The sequence below is a fragment of the Ictidomys tridecemlineatus genome, chromosome 4 (genome assembly GCF_052094955.1).
Source record: "Ictidomys tridecemlineatus isolate mIctTri1 chromosome 4, mIctTri1.hap1, whole genome shotgun sequence".
In the NCBI taxonomy this organism is placed as follows: Eukaryota; Metazoa; Chordata; class Mammalia; order Rodentia; family Sciuridae; genus Ictidomys; species Ictidomys tridecemlineatus.
In genome coordinates, this window is record NC_135480.1 from 176,992,428 (window position 1) to 177,008,979 (window position 16,552).

The following is a 16,552-nucleotide window of genomic DNA, read 5'->3' on the forward strand; positions in this document are numbered from 1 at the left end:
CAGTGTCCGCTGCTTGCTCTGTATGCATTTATTTCATCTAATTTCACAAAATCCCCGTGCTGTAAATAGCTTCCTCCCCACAGCACAACTGCAGGCCTGGGGATGAGCTCCACCAAAAAGCAGCGATGGCTTTTGCCCATTGAGCCTGGTAGAGCCTCACCTCCCTAGAAGGCTTTGGGAAATGTGTGGCGGCATCTGGGATTCTAGTTGTGCCTGGGAGGAATGGGGGAAGCTACTCTCATTTGAGGGATAGGGCTGCCAAAGGGCTGAAGAGTGCCACATAGTGAAGGCTTGTCCCTACTCCCGTGCCAAGGCACTCAAGTGAGAGTCACTTGGAGAATCACCAAAGAACGTTCTGACTCCTGCTTCGTGGGTCCCTGTTCTCAAAGCAGCCACACATGGCTTGTTCCTGATGGCAAGAGCACTCTGCTTTTGGAACAAATTTGTAAAAAGCAGTGACCACTTACAGCCCACTAGAGCACCCACTCCTTCCACCTTCTTTAACAAACAACCCAATGTGTTCTGAAAGCTGGGTTGAAGTTCATGGTTAACACTTCAAGGAAGATCCCTGTCTCTTTCTGTGGCTGCTTCCTTGCCTGCTGACACCTTGGTGGTACTCAGACCCGCTCTGCCCCACTCAGGCCTGGCCTGCACCTCCCCGGTCCCCTCCCACCTCTCCCTGTCCCTTTAACTGAGACTTGCTCTGACCTGAGAGCGTTCCATCCCACCCGTGCCTTGCCTGCCTGTGACCACAGGTCATGAACTATGCCCTGCTGGGCAACCAGAGGGCCATCGCCCAACTGTCCCTGAACCTGATGGAGGCCACCCTGCAGAAGGAGCTTGATAGTCGCTACCGCTGGCAGTGCCTGGTGGACACCTGGAAGGCTCTCAAGAAGGAGACCCTGATGGAGAGCTTCAGGTTGGCGAAGCTGCTCTTCCCCAGCTCACAGGGGCCCACAGGCTGGCGGCAGCTCCCGCCCATTCTGTCATTGTTTAGAAGTGCTTCTCAAAAAGTTAAGAGTAAAGATATTAAGAAGAAATTTAAGCCCCCCTCCCCCACTAATCCTGCCCCACAGTGAGGAGCACAGCTCATACCTGGGCACAGTTTCTCCCAGCATTTTTAGACCCGTGTAGCATACGCAGCTTTAGAGCTTACTTTCTCGTGAACATTATTTTGCGAGCATTTTCTGAGCTCAGCACGAATTGTTGGAAAACATTCGCCCGATTTCTGTACACTTCCCAATTTTCCTTATTATTCATAACTTGGGATACTGGGCTTGGGACAGAGATGGGCAGGGACTTGCCCAAGGTCACAGAGCAGGCGGCAGCAGTCAGGATTCGCAACAGACAAGCTTGCTGATCCTATGCTGTTGGTGGCAGAACTTCAGTGGCATCCCTGCCCACCTTTCTCCTCCCACTGACTTCCTCCGCTCCTCAGTGTCCCAGAGAGGAGGCTGAGGTGGGCAGGGAAGGGCAGGGTGCTGGGCTCTGCGTGTTCTTGCCATGAGTCTCTTCCCTTCTCGCCCCTGGCCTCCCCTCCTCTCTCTCCTCTTCTCCACGGTGCCAACCTGTCTGGCTACCCAGAGAGTTCATGGCCAGTGAGGATATCCAGTCTCCTCCGGTGGTGAAGAAGGAGCTGGAGGAAATGCTGACCACCCAGGAGGTCCTGCAGCAAAAGCGGCTGAAACACCTCTGCACCATCTGGTAGAGCCTGGAGGGAGGGGTCACTTGGAATGGCACCTTTGGGTGTCCGGTGGGGAGATAGTGTGGTCCTTAGCCTGTCCTTAGCAGGTCCTCCAGAACAGGCCATTTCCTGGTTCTCTGGTACTGGCGCTGGATACTCAGCCTCATGGCAAGAGTGAACACAGCCTGTTTGCTGCAGAAAGCAACTCTGGGTGGCCATGCCAAAGAGCTTGACACAAGACAGTGTCCAGGAGTGAGGGAGGAGCAGGGCATGCAGGCCTGGGGAGCCAGGGTAATTGGTAGAACCTTGACCTGAGGCAGTTTGGAATCCTGGGTCAGAAGAGTCTTACACTGGAGGCCCTGGAAGTCAGTGAGGAGACTACAGCCATCAGATAGGGACCCATTAGAGGCTGTGGACACTCCCTCCAGATGTGGATCCACCAACTCTGATCCAATAATAAAGCTGTTCAGCTCACTGAATGTCCTAGATCCTAGAAGCCCACTATCCAGGGAGTCTGTAGCCTCTGCCATCAGAAGCAAGATGGAACTTGCAGGGTCCTGCAGAGTGGAGACTTTGATGTGGGGAAAAGGTTCCCCAGCTTCCTGGGCTCTTCAGTCACCCCTCCTGCTCTGGTAGTCATGGAACACAAGTTCTTCTAGTCTCCTCACCCTAGCTCCCAAGTTTCCTAGGACGTAAATGACTTTAGGACCGCACTGGGCTTGAGCCAGAGGATTTCCTCCAGGAAGATGGCTCCTGCCCCACGTGCAGCTACATTTTGATCCAGGTGTAAAGTCGATAAGGTGGATACAAATCCCAGAGCCAGCAAAAGTGATTGTGTTGTTTTCTATAATTTAACTTAGTTCTGATTCTGAGCCCTGCTTCTTTAAGTTAGGGAAAACTTGGTTTGGGGTCCCATCCCTTGAATTCTAGAATCTCGTGCAGTTCCAGGGCTAGTGTTGGGGTGAATGGTCCTCGGCCCAGGTCCCCCCAGATGCTGCTGGGCCCCTCCTGCCTCCAGACAGTTGGATTTTGCTGTCTCCTGAGCCCTCAAGCTCGGGCAGCTTTTCTCTCCAGGGCCTTGGGTCTTGAGGCTGTCCCCACATTGCCACCAGGTTGCCATTGCCAGGCACCCTTCAGCCCTGCTGTGCCTGCACTTGCCCCCTCCCTTTTCTGTTGAGTGGAGAAGACAGCTGGTTCCCAGCACAACCTTGTCCCCCTGGCTCACACCCCTCAAACACTTGTCCCATGTGTGGGCTCTCCTAAGAACTTAGGCATTCAAAAACAAAATCCAGCGAGATTTCCAGGCTGCTTCCCCCTCAGCCCTGCCAAACCTCTCCCACAGGCTGGCTACCTGTCTGGAGGGCAGAGATGGGGCCCAACACACGGGGGAAGAAGCATCCATGGACACTCCTGGCCATGTCTGCAGGTGGAACTGGGCTGCTTGACCTCGCCTGCAAGGAGTGGGGGCAACTCTGTAAATGAGATGCAGTGTGGGTGGTGGCAGGACCAAGTGGGTCCTTCACAGAGAGGGTACATAGACAAGTGAGGTCAGGACATGATTCAAGTGTCCAGAAGTGTGACAGCGAATGCCAGGCTTGAGCACACAAGTCTAAAGAAAGTGGCAAAGCCTTTGTCACAGAATCTCAGTGAACATCAGCAGGGAAGGCTTGGTTTGTGCTCCATCTGTGCAAGGGGGACTTGAAAGTAAACTGTAGATGACCCCTGTGCCCCCTACAGAAGATGTCCCAAGGAACTGCCTTGTAGGCAGCATGGAGAGTCCCAAACCCCATCCCAACCCATAGCTGCAGGCCCTTCCTCCAGAGCTCCCCATAGCCTGGGGTGAGGGGGTCCTCACCGCTGCACACACAGCCCTGGGGGAGGTATGTGGCCCTGATGACAGAGGGGGGACATCTAGCTGAGATTCTCCAGGGTCTCCAGAGGGAGTTGTCCAAAGGCCTGGGGGGAGCCCCATGGATTTTTTTGGCCCCAATAAAATACATGTGCATATTATTTAGAAATAATCATTCAAAAAAATAAAATTTGTATTTTGGAGTCATGTTAGCTTAACAGAAAAGTTACAATGACAGTGCACAGGATTTCTAATCCTTACTCACCAAGTTTCCCCTAAAGTTGTCACCACAGCAACAGAGGGCAAACATGGGTACAGCCCTTCCTCAGCCTCTTCCTGTTCTGTTTGCTGACCATCCCCATTGGCCAAAGCCAATCCAGACAGGCCCAGATTCCAGGGCTGCAGAAGAGGCTCCACCCCCCAAGGGGAGGAGCTAACAACATGGTGGGGAGGGGGGGAAGGGGGATTCAATCTGCCACACTGGCTTTAGACTTTACAGGAGGATTCACAGTTTTTTAGATGGTTTTCTACTGTTGAGTATGAAGTTTTTTTAGAAAAATCATTATTATAGGTTTTTATAAGTACTACTGTTTAATTGATGCAAAACTTAAGGCTTAATCTTAATGCATAAACTTTGTAGGTTTTTATATTGTCAGCCCACTTTAGGTTCCTAGAGGCGGGGGCTTCCTTGGTCAAGTCATGCGAACAGTTTTAGTTTTTTTTTTTTTTCCTCCCTCACTGGGAAAATTCAACTTCATTTTCTAAGAAAGAAACTCGTATTAACATTAAAAGACCTTTGTGTAAGTTAGGTTTTGGGTACCAGGAAGTCCCCAGCAGGTCCTTTGTCCCTTCAGTATTCAGTTGATAATACATCTTTCAAAGGCACTACCCATTGTGGCAGAAGGCCTTTTAGTGTGCAGGGCTGACTTGTCCTACCTTCCCTCGCCAGTGACCTCCTGCCCCCCAATTACAACATGGCTCAGCTGACTGAATGGCATTCTTCTCTCGACGCCCTGAACCAGGAACTCGGTGAGTGAAGTTTGTGGGAGTCTCTCAGGTCTCTCCGGAACTCTCTTCAACTAGTGGCTTTTTACTCTGTTCAACTAGTGGCTTTGTCGTAGCTCCACCACTCGGTCATTAATCTGAGAGGAAGTGGGTGGCACCTCCATCCTGGGAAGGAGGGAAGGGAATAGTGCACTCTGATGACCCGAAAGCCCCCTCCACCCCTCCCAGGACCTTCTGGACTCACTGCCCCGCCCACAGCCTCCATGCGCCACACTCTGACCCCTGGCCCCTGATCCAAACATGGAGAATAGAGATAGCTCCCATGATCACCTCTGACAGCAGCTAACACAGGGAGTGTTAGAAAGTGAGGCTAACGGCCAGCACTGCTCCATCCCAACTGTGTTCAGGAAGTCCAGGCCTCCTGTGTCCTCACGGTCCTCCTCTGTAAAATGGGAATTTTAAGAGGAATAATAATGGCCCCTCCCTCCTGGGGCTGACATCCAGTCGAGATTGGGTTCCTGGCAGACCCAGAGGGTACTCAACCATAAATGGGAATGTTCTAAAATGCCCTAGAACAAGAGTCACCACACTACAGCCCAAGGGCGAGCTGCCTGTTTCTTAATAAGTTTCACTGGGACACAGTCATGCTCTTTTGTCAGCTTGCTGTGTCTGACTGCTTTTGTGCCGTGACAGCAGAACCCTCAGAACGGCAGCAATAAAACTATTTACTCTCTAGTCATTTGTGGAAAAAGTTTGTCAAGCCTCACTGTAGATGATCTATAATAATTTGACCATTTCCTTTGAGGCTCACAGCAGCCCAGTGAGGTCAGCGGTGTCATTGTCCTCCAGTGATAGAGAAGGACTCTCTCGGTCACATGCATTCAGAACACATAGACATGAGCTCCTTATGTGAGGTCCTTATCCTAGGAACTCTTGAGGACAGAGATACCAGCCCCTGATCTGAATTGGGACCACCTGCCAATCTGCACCTAAATCAGCTTTACATAGGAGGCCTTTGTTGCAGAGAGCTGCCTCCCTGTGTGCGGAGGGGACTCTTTTCATTTCCCTCTTCCTCCTGGAAGAATGACTGACCTATTTTGTTTTCTGCACGTGGAGACAACTACCACATGGACCGCATGATGCGGATCCGCTTGCTGTACGAGAAGAGCTGGCAGGAGTGCCTGGCCTGTGTGCAGAAATGCAAGGTGGGCACCTCTTTCTGCAGCCCTGGGAAGAGGAACTACATGTGCTGATGCTGGTCCCTCCTTAGCCTTCTCACCCCTCCCCCACACCTTCAGCCTTGATCTAGACTCTTGTTCCTTCCTCCCAGTCCCAGGTACCCACTCACCTCTGAGCATTCTGATGCCATTCCCTCTGCCTGAACTCCCCAGCTGCCCCTGCCATCCCTTAGGGCTTAGCTTGGCGCCATCTTCTCCAGGAAGCCCATGTGAGCTGGAGTTGTGAGCTTTCAGGCCACCTCCTGCTTTACCCTTGACCGCGTCCCTAGTCGCACAAGATCTGTTCGTTATTGGAGGTTGCACCTTGGGGGTTATGGCAATGTCCCTTTCATAAGAGAGTGCTGCCCCGTCTTTTTCCCAGGCCACGCATACTTCAGGACAAGGTGAGACAGTGAGTTCACTCCCTAATCTCTCCAGGCCAGTGACTGGTTTTCTGAGGTAGGGGAAATATTTCGCAAAAATATCCCCTTCTTGAGTATCCTTTTATGCAACAGAATTTATTCCAAGCAGAGGAGATTGAAAGAAGTTTAAACTATAATCAGATAATTAAAAAGAACAATGGTTATTGAAGTTTGCATTTCGATGCCACCAACTCCAGGGAGCCGATACCTAAAGAATCTGAAAACATACGTTCTATTGTGAGAGGAACTGTTCTTGATCATTTCTCCTTGGAATTTCCATGTTTAAATGCTTTAAATAATCTAAATAGTAATCAATGGATCAGAAACAACAACAACAAAAATCCCCATCTTCCCTCCTTGGTAAGTTTAGGTGACAGAAAAGCTTAGTTATTTTGAAGAGCACCCACGCCCTGAGGACCCTACCTGCTGCCCCCTTTGCACCCCTGACAGTTTTTCTCTGTCACCCAACAGAGGGAGCCCACGTCTGATTTGCAGCCCATGGGGCCCCTGTAGGATGCAGTTCTGCCTGCTGGGGGGGGGGGCGGTCTGCGGCCCTAAGCCAGTCACCTTGATCTCCCTCACTCCAGAAGCAGCTGCTGCACTACAAGTCCTTCACCGAGGAAGAGGCGGAGAGCCTGGTGAACCCGACCTTCTTCCAGATGGTGGGAGAGCTCCAGAGCAAGGTGGAGAGGAAGCTGGAGCTCCTGGATGTGCGTGCCCCACAGGGACCAGGAGGTGGGGAGTGTCGCCCTGGGGCACCAGGCTGTAAGGAGAGTAGAAATCTGGGGACTTCCAACTGTGTGTCCCTGCTATGTCTGTTATAGAAGTCATAGGCCAGAGGCCAGACTCAGGGGTTCCAGTCATCCAGGTCCTGCCACTTGCCCCCTAAAACAAGCAAAATGGTAACAGTGAAAAGCAGGAAAGGAATTTTAATCAATATGGCCCCACTGGAAAGACAAAGTGAGATCGAGTGTCTTGGTTTTGTCTTCTGGCTGCTGACATGAGCTTCAGGTTTAAACAGAGAAAGAATTGTGGGGGGATGAGAGGTAATGCATAATTAAACAGTCAGGTCAGACTATGGTCTGATTGATCATTATCCCAGTTCTGGTTCTGTAAGGTGGCTCTGGAGAGGTCCTTATCACTTGAGGGGACTGTCTCCATTTGCTGCTCAAGAGGTTTATTGATCAGACCAGTGATCCTAGGACAATTCGGTTCCCATGGGATGGGTGCTCCTGCCAAGCGGGGCAGTCTCAGGGCAGGGTGATGTGTCTGCAAGGCTCCAGTGGCCCTGGAAGGTGTAGGGCAGTGACGGAAGGATTCTAGGCACCACTCCAGGGGTCTGGATCAAGATGCTGTAAATGTCCCTGCAAATCTTGAATTGGAAAAAATAGGTTAGGTAAGTTTAGGGCTAATAAAACTTGTATTACCAGTTGTTAGATGAATATTCCTTAAGCGACTAATATGCCTGCATGCAGAGCTGAGCAGGTCACAAAGTTGAAGTTAATACAGGAGAGAGATGCAGAATGAAGACAGAGATGCCAAGCTTTATCCTGCTTTTAGTTACCCATTGAACGTCTGTGGGCCTAAGTGTCACTGCTTTTAGCAAAGACAGCCTCTCTTTCGTCCCTATACATGTCCACTCCCTTGCCCTCCTCAGTCTTTCTCATAGCAGATCTCCTCCACTGGCCACTCCAGAAGTATCCCCTGGCCCCTCCCAGCTGCCCCTGACATGGGTGCTGCATAGACTCCAGGAAATGATCTCAGGCCATGAGTGCACCTGAGCCCTTGCTGACCCTGGGTGCTGGGAAGTGTGGAGGAGTAAGACATTCCCAGCCCCAAGACACTGACAGTCTTGAGCCGAGGTCAGCACATATTTTGTGTGTGTGTGTGTGTGTGTGTGTGTGTGTGTGTGTGTGTGTGTGTGTGAAGAACCAGATAGTGCCTGTCTTAGGCTTCGCAGGCCATCGGGTCTGTGTCACAGCTTGTAGATCCATAGCCCCAAGAGGTACACTACAGACATGACAATACAGACACGAATGAGCATGGCTGTGTTCTAAAAACTTTATTGATGGACACTGGGATTTGAATTTCTTAAAATTCTCACATCATTTTTTCTTTTGTTTTCATTTCTTTTGAACTTTTTCAACTATTTAAAGCTGGAAAATTTGTGCTTAGTTCACAGGTCCAAACAAAATAGATGGAGGGTGACACTCAGCATGCAGAAAATAATTTGCCAATCTGCAACCTGGATGGGTACCTAAGACATGAATATTATTTTTAAAGTGGGGTTGTTGGTGGTGGTGCATGGGGGTTGAGCAGCAGATATGGTGTTCAGTGCAGATGAGAACAGAGGTGCCCAGGCCCAGATGGGCATGGCAGGAGGGAAGTACCAGAACTCAGATGTGACCCAGATGTCAAACTTGAAGGATGGTACCCAGACAGTGATATCCCGTCCTAGGAGACATGGAGCTTCATGGACAGGCCTCTTTCTGGTCCTGGGCTAGTCAACCCGTAAGGCACCTTTTCTGGGTTCTTTCCCTGCAGAAATCCTTCGAGGCCCTGGCCAAACAGACCGAGTGGCAGAGCTCAGACCTCTTCAGGTATTTCCACGAGGCTGTACAGCTATGGGAGATGCACCAGAATATGCTGTCAGAGCAGGAGCTGGAACTTGAGAAGAATATGGAGCAGTATCGGGAGAAGCACAGCCTGGAAAACCAGGTGCTCCCAAGCCCGGGTAACCTCCAATGGGAATGAGAAATGGGACACACTGCCCCAGGCCAGGCCAGTAAACTCAGTCAGCATTAAGATGCAAAAAAAAGAAAACAAAAAAACCCACCACAAACAAAAATGAACTCAAAACAGATCCTAGACCCAAATGCAAACCCTTAAGTTATAAAATGGATGTGGATGGGGAAATGGAGGCTTACTTGGATCCTAGGACTAGATGGGAGGAACAAGGTTGCAGTTGTGTGATGGGTCTTCAGAACCAAGCCTGTCTGTACGAGAGTGTGCAAGGGAGAGACAAACAGGTAGAATCAGGAATACTCTCTGGATGACTAAAATAAGGCAATGATTAAAATATGATTTCATAAATCACAGTTTACTTTCATACAAAGATATTTTTGTCTGCTCACAGTGTTTGAAGAGGAGGAGAATAATGTGGAGGAACCATTGTGTGAATACACACAATAGACCAGGTTCATTCACTACTCTGTGAGTTCCAAAATTATTAACATCTAGTTGCCCAAGTCAGTGGAAGCAGGCCTCTGAGGGAAGTAAAGTCTAGTTGAAGGTTCTCCAAGGGGTTTCTTGGGAGAAACTTGCTTGACACCAACACAGCCGAGATGGTGGTTTCAAAGCTTCCAGGCCTGTGCAGCCTGAGTGCTCACAATGCAGCCCAACTCTTGGGTTATGTGCATTTTGAAGTCCAAGAGTTGAGGTCAGCAACTTACATGCACGGTCTGATAAGGTGTGATGTTAACTTTCCTGAGGGGTGGGGAGGGCTCCAATTCTCAAGCATGGTGTCTGATAAGACCTCACATCCTCTCACTGGGGCAAAATACAGCAAAATATATATCATTCACTGTCACATTCCCGGCGACAGAAACACTCAGGGTCACTCCAGGGGAACTGGGTCATGCAAAACAGCCACACAAGAGATGGAGATACCTTTTCCTTTGGGAGTCCTGTGATGGCTCCTCTGACCTTAAGGGTCCTCAGAAAGAGAGAGAGCCCGTGTTGTGCTGACCCCTTTTATTGAGGAGAAACCATTCAAATGAGGCAAGGGGTCAGGTTTCAAAGGGCTGAGTCTAGCTTCATGATATCTGCTGTCAGCAAGTTGACTGACATCTAGGAAGGCCACACCCAAGGGCAGAGCAAGAGAAGCGGACACACAAAGGGCATTTCCATGGAACATTCTATCCCAAACAGGGCAAGGGGTAATATCACAAAGGAACAGGTGAGCATAGCTCCACCCATGGGGCTGCAGGAAGGCACGCCTACGCATGAAGACACATTTTGTGACTTCCAAGATCAGGGCTGCCATCTAGGGCCACTTTGATGTGGCCAGATCACGGGAAGAGACAGACGAGTCTCAACCGATCAGGGAAGGAAAATGCTGGTCACATAGCGCGACGGCCTCCCACAATTCACATAGCAAATTCTGTACACGTTAGGTATCATTTCCAGGCTCTATTACATGGGAATGAAGTATGTGTGACAGTCTCTCTGACCCCCACAGATCAGTTGGTCCCTACCCCACTGCCCTCACAGTCTAGGAGGTGGTGGAGTGCAGGGGCTGGGGGACAGGATCAGCAAGTGATCTTGAATATGAATGATGACAAAAAGAGGGAGGAGAAGGCACTTGGGAATGTGTAGCCCAGACCTAACCACACTGGGTGGGGGTGAGGGAGATATTCCTGAAGAGTCCCACCTGAGCTGGGTCTTAGGGGAAATAAAATGGGCAAGAACATTTCAGGCACAGAGGGGAGGCCAGAGTCTGTAGCCGAGAGCCAGAGCAGTAACAGATCTGGTTCCCCTTTTGTGGACAAGAAGTCCAGGCCTTCCCCCGGCTGCCTAGACCTCAGTTCCAGGGGCAGGGGTTCTGGATGTCACTTACACTCTGGGAACTCATATTTGCTTCCTCTTGCTTTGGGGGAGGCTGCCAGGCCCAGGAGGCCAACCTTGATAAGCTCTTGGACCAACTGAGACAGCAAAACCATGAAGAAGCCTTGAAGTTATACCTGGAAAAGGCCAAAACTTTTCTGAAGAACATGAAATCGAGGTAGGTTGACCAGAATCCAGAAGACAGGTGGGGATGGCTTGGATTCACATTCAGGTCACAGGCAGCCTGAACAGGAGGCTGGGTGTGCCCAGCAAGTTTAAGATAAAAATTATAGTCGTATGCCAGGCGTGGTGATGCGTGCCTGTCGTCCCAGCAGCTCAGGAGGCTGAGGCAGGAGGATGGCAAGTTCAAAGCCAGCCTCAGCAACTTAGCCAGGCCCTAAGCAACTTGGTGAGACCCTGTCTCAAAATACAAAGTAATAAAAGGGCTGGGGATGTGGCTCAGTGATTAAGCGCCCCTGGGTTTAATCCTGTGGCTCCAGCATTGGAGATCATCATAGTCCTTTGTAGCTCTGCTTGAAACCAATACAGAAGCTTCCAGGGAGAGTCTTGGAAAGTTTGTGGAGAGAAGTTTCAAGGCAATGCAGTTTAAAGGTCAAGACCTTGGGCCCCTTTTTTAAAAATTTAAACATGCATGCTCTTTGTGAAAGGGAAAAGAAGTCAATGACTACAAACATAGATTTCTCCCTCATTCCCGCCCAACTTTTCCTTTATATGTGGATATATATGTGGTTATAGACATATTTTAAAAATAAAGAATGGATTATATTATGCAAATTGTTGTATAGTTGCAGATAAATTTCAATTTTTAAATGACCACAAGAAACTTATCACTACTGGTACTTTGTAATGATTTAACCATCTCACAATTGGTTAGCTCTTTTCAGTTGGTTCTGGTTTGTCAGTTCAGTATTACCAACAGTTTTTGTGAACTTCCTTATATCTTTGTGCTTTTGTACAACTAATTCTGTGTAAGGACTATTCACATAAATGAAATTGCACTCCCGTTGATTTCGGGACTTAGATCAAGAAGTATAACTTTGGGCAAGTCAGTGCCTGCTGAGCTTTGGTCTCCTTACCTGAGAAACATAAAATGCTGGGCCTTGGAATGTTTGAGGACTTGGTGGGATAATGTAGGTCAAGTCTGAGGTCAGAGAGAAGACAGTGGACAAGAAAAGGGGATCCACTGGACAAGCAGAAAACTCATTTATCTTCTATATTTTTCTACCAAGAGCATGTATTCCTTCCCCTTATGATCAGAAACATAGTAAAAGAAATCAAGGACTGTTTCTGTGAAAGGGATCCCCACACATATAACAGCTCTGTGCGGAGCTAATTGCCAGATCACTGCCCACCTTGTTGGGGTCAAGGGCATGGCTCCTGGCTAGGATCAGCCGAACTCCCCTTAGACCGTGGTCTCCCCTCCCTCTCTCCCTCCCAGGTATGAGTGTTTTCATGGCGTCCTGACCAAGGAAGTGATGGAGTACCCAGTGGTCGTACTGAAAGAACTCAACTCCTACAGCTCCACCCTCAGCCAACATTTCTTTGTTCGTGAAATCTTTGAGCAGGTATGGAGAGGGAAACGATACCCCTGGCCGCTCATGAAGAAGCAAGGGGAGAGGAAGCCTCTCAGTCTGGACTGCCCAACCTTTCGAAGTCATGCCTTACACTGCAGAGTGCAAATCCATGTCCAGAAGGCAAAGAGAGAGAGAGAGGCGGAAGGCGTCTCTACAGGGACCATCTCTTTCTGAGTTTAAAAGAGGTTGACAGGCTCCTGGGTTGCATGGACTTACAAAGAAAAGGCTAATTTATATGGCAGTCCCAACCTACTCACGCTGACCTCACCAACTCTGCAGACCCAGCTTACTATTCCTAGGTGACCAGGGACACCCTCTCCACCTTCCGCCCTGAATCCTACTGGCTCAGAAAACTCATCCCCCTCCTGCTTAAGCTCCCTGCTCACAGCCCTCTCTCTTCCTGCTCCCTGTGCTGGGATTTTCTGTCTCTTGGGTCCCAAACCCATCCCATACTCCCATTCCACTACCAGGGCAAGGATCCTACCTGCTCTCAACCAAACCCTGTCTCTCCTTGCTCCTGCACTGCCACCTCTTCTCCGAATTTGTTTATTCTTAGTTACTATTGGATCCAAGAGTGCGGAACACCCAATCAGAATGTGTTTCCTGAAGGGTGTGTTTTATTCAACTCTGATTTCCCCATAGCCCTGGGTCTTGCACATAATTTAGGCACAGTAAATGCTGCCGGTAAGCTCATACAGCCCTGGGAGGGGTTGTTTTGAATACTCCAGAGTGGCTTACCCCCCCCCCCCACATCCCCAGCCAGAGTCCTTCCTGGTCAGAGTGAAGCTAAACTTGGCTGAATGTTTCCCACAGGTATGGGGTACCCGGTTCTTCTGCAGAAGGGATGGATCCCTGTTCAGATTGCTAACAAATGTTCCCCACGTCACCTGGGTTGAGGCGGAGGCTCAGCCTGTAGGAGGGCAAGTTCATTGTCTGCCCTTTGAGACGGTTCTGTTGCCTGAGTAAAGGTGTGGACACCATTATGATCCCCATTTCACTGGAGAGGACACAGAGCCCACAGGGTTTAAGGCACTTGACCAAGGCCACTCTGTTTGTAAGGAGCTGGGATTCTAATCCAGACCTGCAAGCTCCACAGCTCACACCATCGTCCATAAAACAGCATGTCCACAGCTTCACCCAGAGTTTGTGAAACAGGAAATGGTAGGTTAACAATGAGACTCCCAGACCACGGAGACCAGGCCTATTCTGTCCGTCTCCATTCAGCTCCCAGAGCAGATTCTTTCTCCCTTGTTTGCACCCTTTGACTTACATTTTTCTTCCCTTTTCTCTAGATCACTACCAAAATATGTCAGGATGAGCTTTTATTTCATTACTTCCCAATGTGCACTGTAAAGGGTTGTTAGCCTGCATGAAATCAGGGGAAATCTTGTTCCCTGGGTTGGAAACGCCCTCATTACCCCAGTGAATGAAGCTGGTCAAGGCCTGCATCACACCTTGATGGGGAGGGGGAAAGAAGAATTGCTTTTACTTGAAAGAAAAGCGACACCCTTAGAAGTGGCACTCTGAAGAAAGGCTGTGCTGTTCCTTCAGTGACTCATGTTTTTTCCTTTTAGAACTTGGCTGGGGAAGTCATCTTCAAGTTCAGGAAACCAGGTAACACTTTTACATTTTGAGTCCAGTTCTCCCTGTGCTCCTGTGGGCTGGGAAACCCAGTCCAGCGACACCGCGTGACTCGTCTCTCCTTGTGCTTTGGTGTGGGACATCAACAGAAAAACACGAACTGTACTTCCTGAAGAAAATGAAGAAACTGAAGAAAAGACACAGGGCCCAAGTGGAAATGTACAGAAGTGAGGAGAGCCTAAGCAGAGGGCCAATTTCTATGGGGCCTGCAGAGGAGATGGAAGAAGAAAGAGGTCAGGACCGGGAGTCCTCCACAGAGGAGAGCGGGCTGAGCCAGCAGGACAGATCGGCATCGGGTGACCAGATGTACGAGTCCAGAGAGGACTCTCCGCAAGGGTTAGAAGAAATGAAGGTCGACAGGGAGAACTCCTCAAAACCCTCCCTGAACCAGGAAAGTGTGGGGGCCCAAGAAGAGGAGGAGGAGGAAGAGGAGGAAGAGGAAGCAGGGGAGATCGAGGAAGAGGAGGCAAAGGGAAAAGAGGAGGAGGAGGAGAACAAAGAGGAGGAGGAGAACAAAGCAGAGGAGGCGGCAAAGGAAGAACAAGAGAGATTGTCTGTGTGTGAGGTAGGCCAGCAGCTGGTTCTTTCTTGGGAAGGAGAAACTGTGCTGAGTTCACTCTGTGTGAACCTCTCATATAAACTGGGGTCCCCCTGACCTGGTCTCCATAGAGGTGCATGTAAATAACTAGAAAAGTTCTGGGCTGTACCACTATAATGCAATAATAATGATAATGATAATAATAATAATAGGTGGGGAGAATATATAAAACTAAAACAGAACTAAACAAAAATATGTGCTGGGCCAGGCACAGTGGTTCAAGCCTGTAATCCCAGCAGCTCTAGAGGCTGAAGAAGGAGGATTTCAAGTTCAAAGCCAGCTTTAGCAAAAGCAAGGTGCTAGGCATCTCAGTGAGACCCTGTCTCTAAATAAAATACAAAATAGGGCTGGGGATGTGGCTCAGTGGTCGAGTGCCCCTGAGTTCAATCCCCCCAAAACATAAATCCTTCAAAAAACATTAAGTGCTGGGCCCAGGGTTGCACACTTATAATCCCAGCGAATTGGGAGGCTGAGACTTGAGGCTGATTGCACGTTTGAGGCCAGCCTCAGCAATTTAGCAAGACTCTGTCTCAAAATACAAAATAAAAGGGACTGGGGATGTGGTTCAGTTGGTAAAACGCCACTGGATTCAAGTCCCAGTACTAAAACAAAACCAAACAAAACCCTACATATGTATTTTTTCCTTTTAATTGTTGTCAACAGGAATTCAATTCTTCAATCACAGCAATGATTTTTAAAAATGCACCTTCCTCTCCTACATCCCTGCAGCCCACTCTGAAGTCACCCTTGAACTTGGCTTTCTTCTTCCCTCCCTTGCTTCTGTCTTTCTCTGCCCTTCTGAGCTGTACAGGTGAACTCAGCCCTTCCTGCTCACCCCGGCGGTGTGCACAACCAGAGCAGCCTGGCGGAGACAGAGCAGTCATAGCTCCACCCGCCGGGGATGCTGGGTGGGCTTGGGCTCAGAGCTGACCTATTTCCTGATATTTGAAGAGAAATCAGGAACCCAGATTTTTATATGGAACTTCTCATTTTTAAAAGCACTCTGTGTACATTGGGGGGGTGGGCGGGAGGGTAGGCAATTATAGATATATTTGGCCCAAAGGTGTACAATCTTGCACGTCAGGTGATTGGCACCCTTAAGTCCCTTGGATGATGTGGATTCTGAAGTCTTGTTGCCTCTTTAGGGTGACGCCAAGGAAGACTATCTGGAGGAGTTCTCCTCCGAGGACATGGAGTCCTTCACAACCTCCAGTGGGAACAGATATTTTGTCTTCGTATCCCTGGAAGAAGAAGAAGAGGAGGGTTATAGGAGGCCCCATTCCACCTTCTCAACACCACGCTTTGACCACACTTTCTGCACTGAGCTCACAGAAAGAATGATAGTTCCGTCCACACTAATTTTAGAAATTAAGAAACAGTGAGTACAAAACTCTTTGATTCTCATTCTCTTGCTCAGAGATTTATTCACAGGTTAATATAAAAAAAATAGATTACCTTTAGCTGAAAAAAAATTAAATATAGGTAACTGAGGAAAACACAATAAAACATGATGAAAGTCCAGGAAATTATTTGCAGGCACAGACCTCCCAGGTGAGTGTGGTCCCCAACCCCTCCCAGGCTGCTCTGTGGGCCCGGGCCTCCTACGCAAAAACAGTTTTCCCTGAAAGTTGCTGCTGGGTTTCTGGTACATCTTCTTTTGTTTTAATTCTATAGATATAAACCATAGGTATGAATAGATCATGTATGGTATTTTACACTGATTCTTTGACAAACTCGTGGCAGAAAACAGAACAATGAAGAATAAGGAAATGATCCCTAATCCCCCCACTGAGGAGTGACCTCTTCTAAGTCCCAAGTTTCTGAGCCTTCGTACTAGAAGAACAACAAATCTGAAAGTATGGCAATCGTAGGTGTATCATTGAATGAATCAAAAGTGGAAATTTGCCTTTGGCTTTTGAATGGTACTTCCATTGTC

The 16,552-nt window shown here is 49.1% G+C and overlaps 1 protein-coding gene and 1 long non-coding RNA gene across 5 annotated transcripts in view; one reads left to right on the plus strand and one right to left on the minus strand.

Moving 5' to 3' along the window:
• Positions 1 to 16,552, plus strand: part of Ccdc180 (coiled-coil domain containing 180) — a 62,942-nt gene that overhangs the window by 10,752 nt on the left and 35,638 nt on the right. For all 4 annotated transcript variants that reach the window (XR_005734021.2, XM_040286072.2, XM_078047846.1 and 1 more), the window contains exons 9-19: positions 756 to 919; positions 1,585 to 1,704; positions 4,483 to 4,562; positions 5,655 to 5,743; positions 6,765 to 6,887; positions 8,722 to 8,895; positions 10,845 to 10,960; positions 12,242 to 12,368; positions 13,952 to 13,991; positions 14,108 to 14,583; positions 15,762 to 15,994. Coding sequence is in view for 3 of the 4 variants with exons in the window: in XM_040286072.2 (XP_040142006.2) it covers positions 756 to 919; positions 1,585 to 1,704; positions 4,483 to 4,562; positions 5,655 to 5,743; positions 6,765 to 6,887; positions 8,722 to 8,895; positions 10,845 to 10,960; positions 12,242 to 12,368; positions 13,952 to 13,991; positions 14,108 to 14,583; positions 15,762 to 15,994 (1,742 nt within the window). In the remaining variant the exon portion in view is untranslated. The remainder of the gene's footprint in view (positions 1 to 755; positions 920 to 1,584; positions 1,705 to 4,482; positions 4,563 to 5,654; positions 5,744 to 6,764; positions 6,888 to 8,721; positions 8,896 to 10,844; positions 10,961 to 12,241; positions 12,369 to 13,951; positions 13,992 to 14,107; positions 14,584 to 15,761; positions 15,995 to 16,552) is intronic.
• The window catches only part of LOC144377313 (uncharacterized), a 57,400-nt gene continuing 56,096 nt past the window's right edge, over positions 15,249 to 16,552 (minus strand). Inside the window, exon 4 of the long non-coding RNA XR_013438185.1 lies at positions 15,249 to 15,857. This is a non-coding gene — a long non-coding RNA (uncharacterized LOC144377313). The remainder of the gene's footprint in view (positions 15,858 to 16,552) is intronic.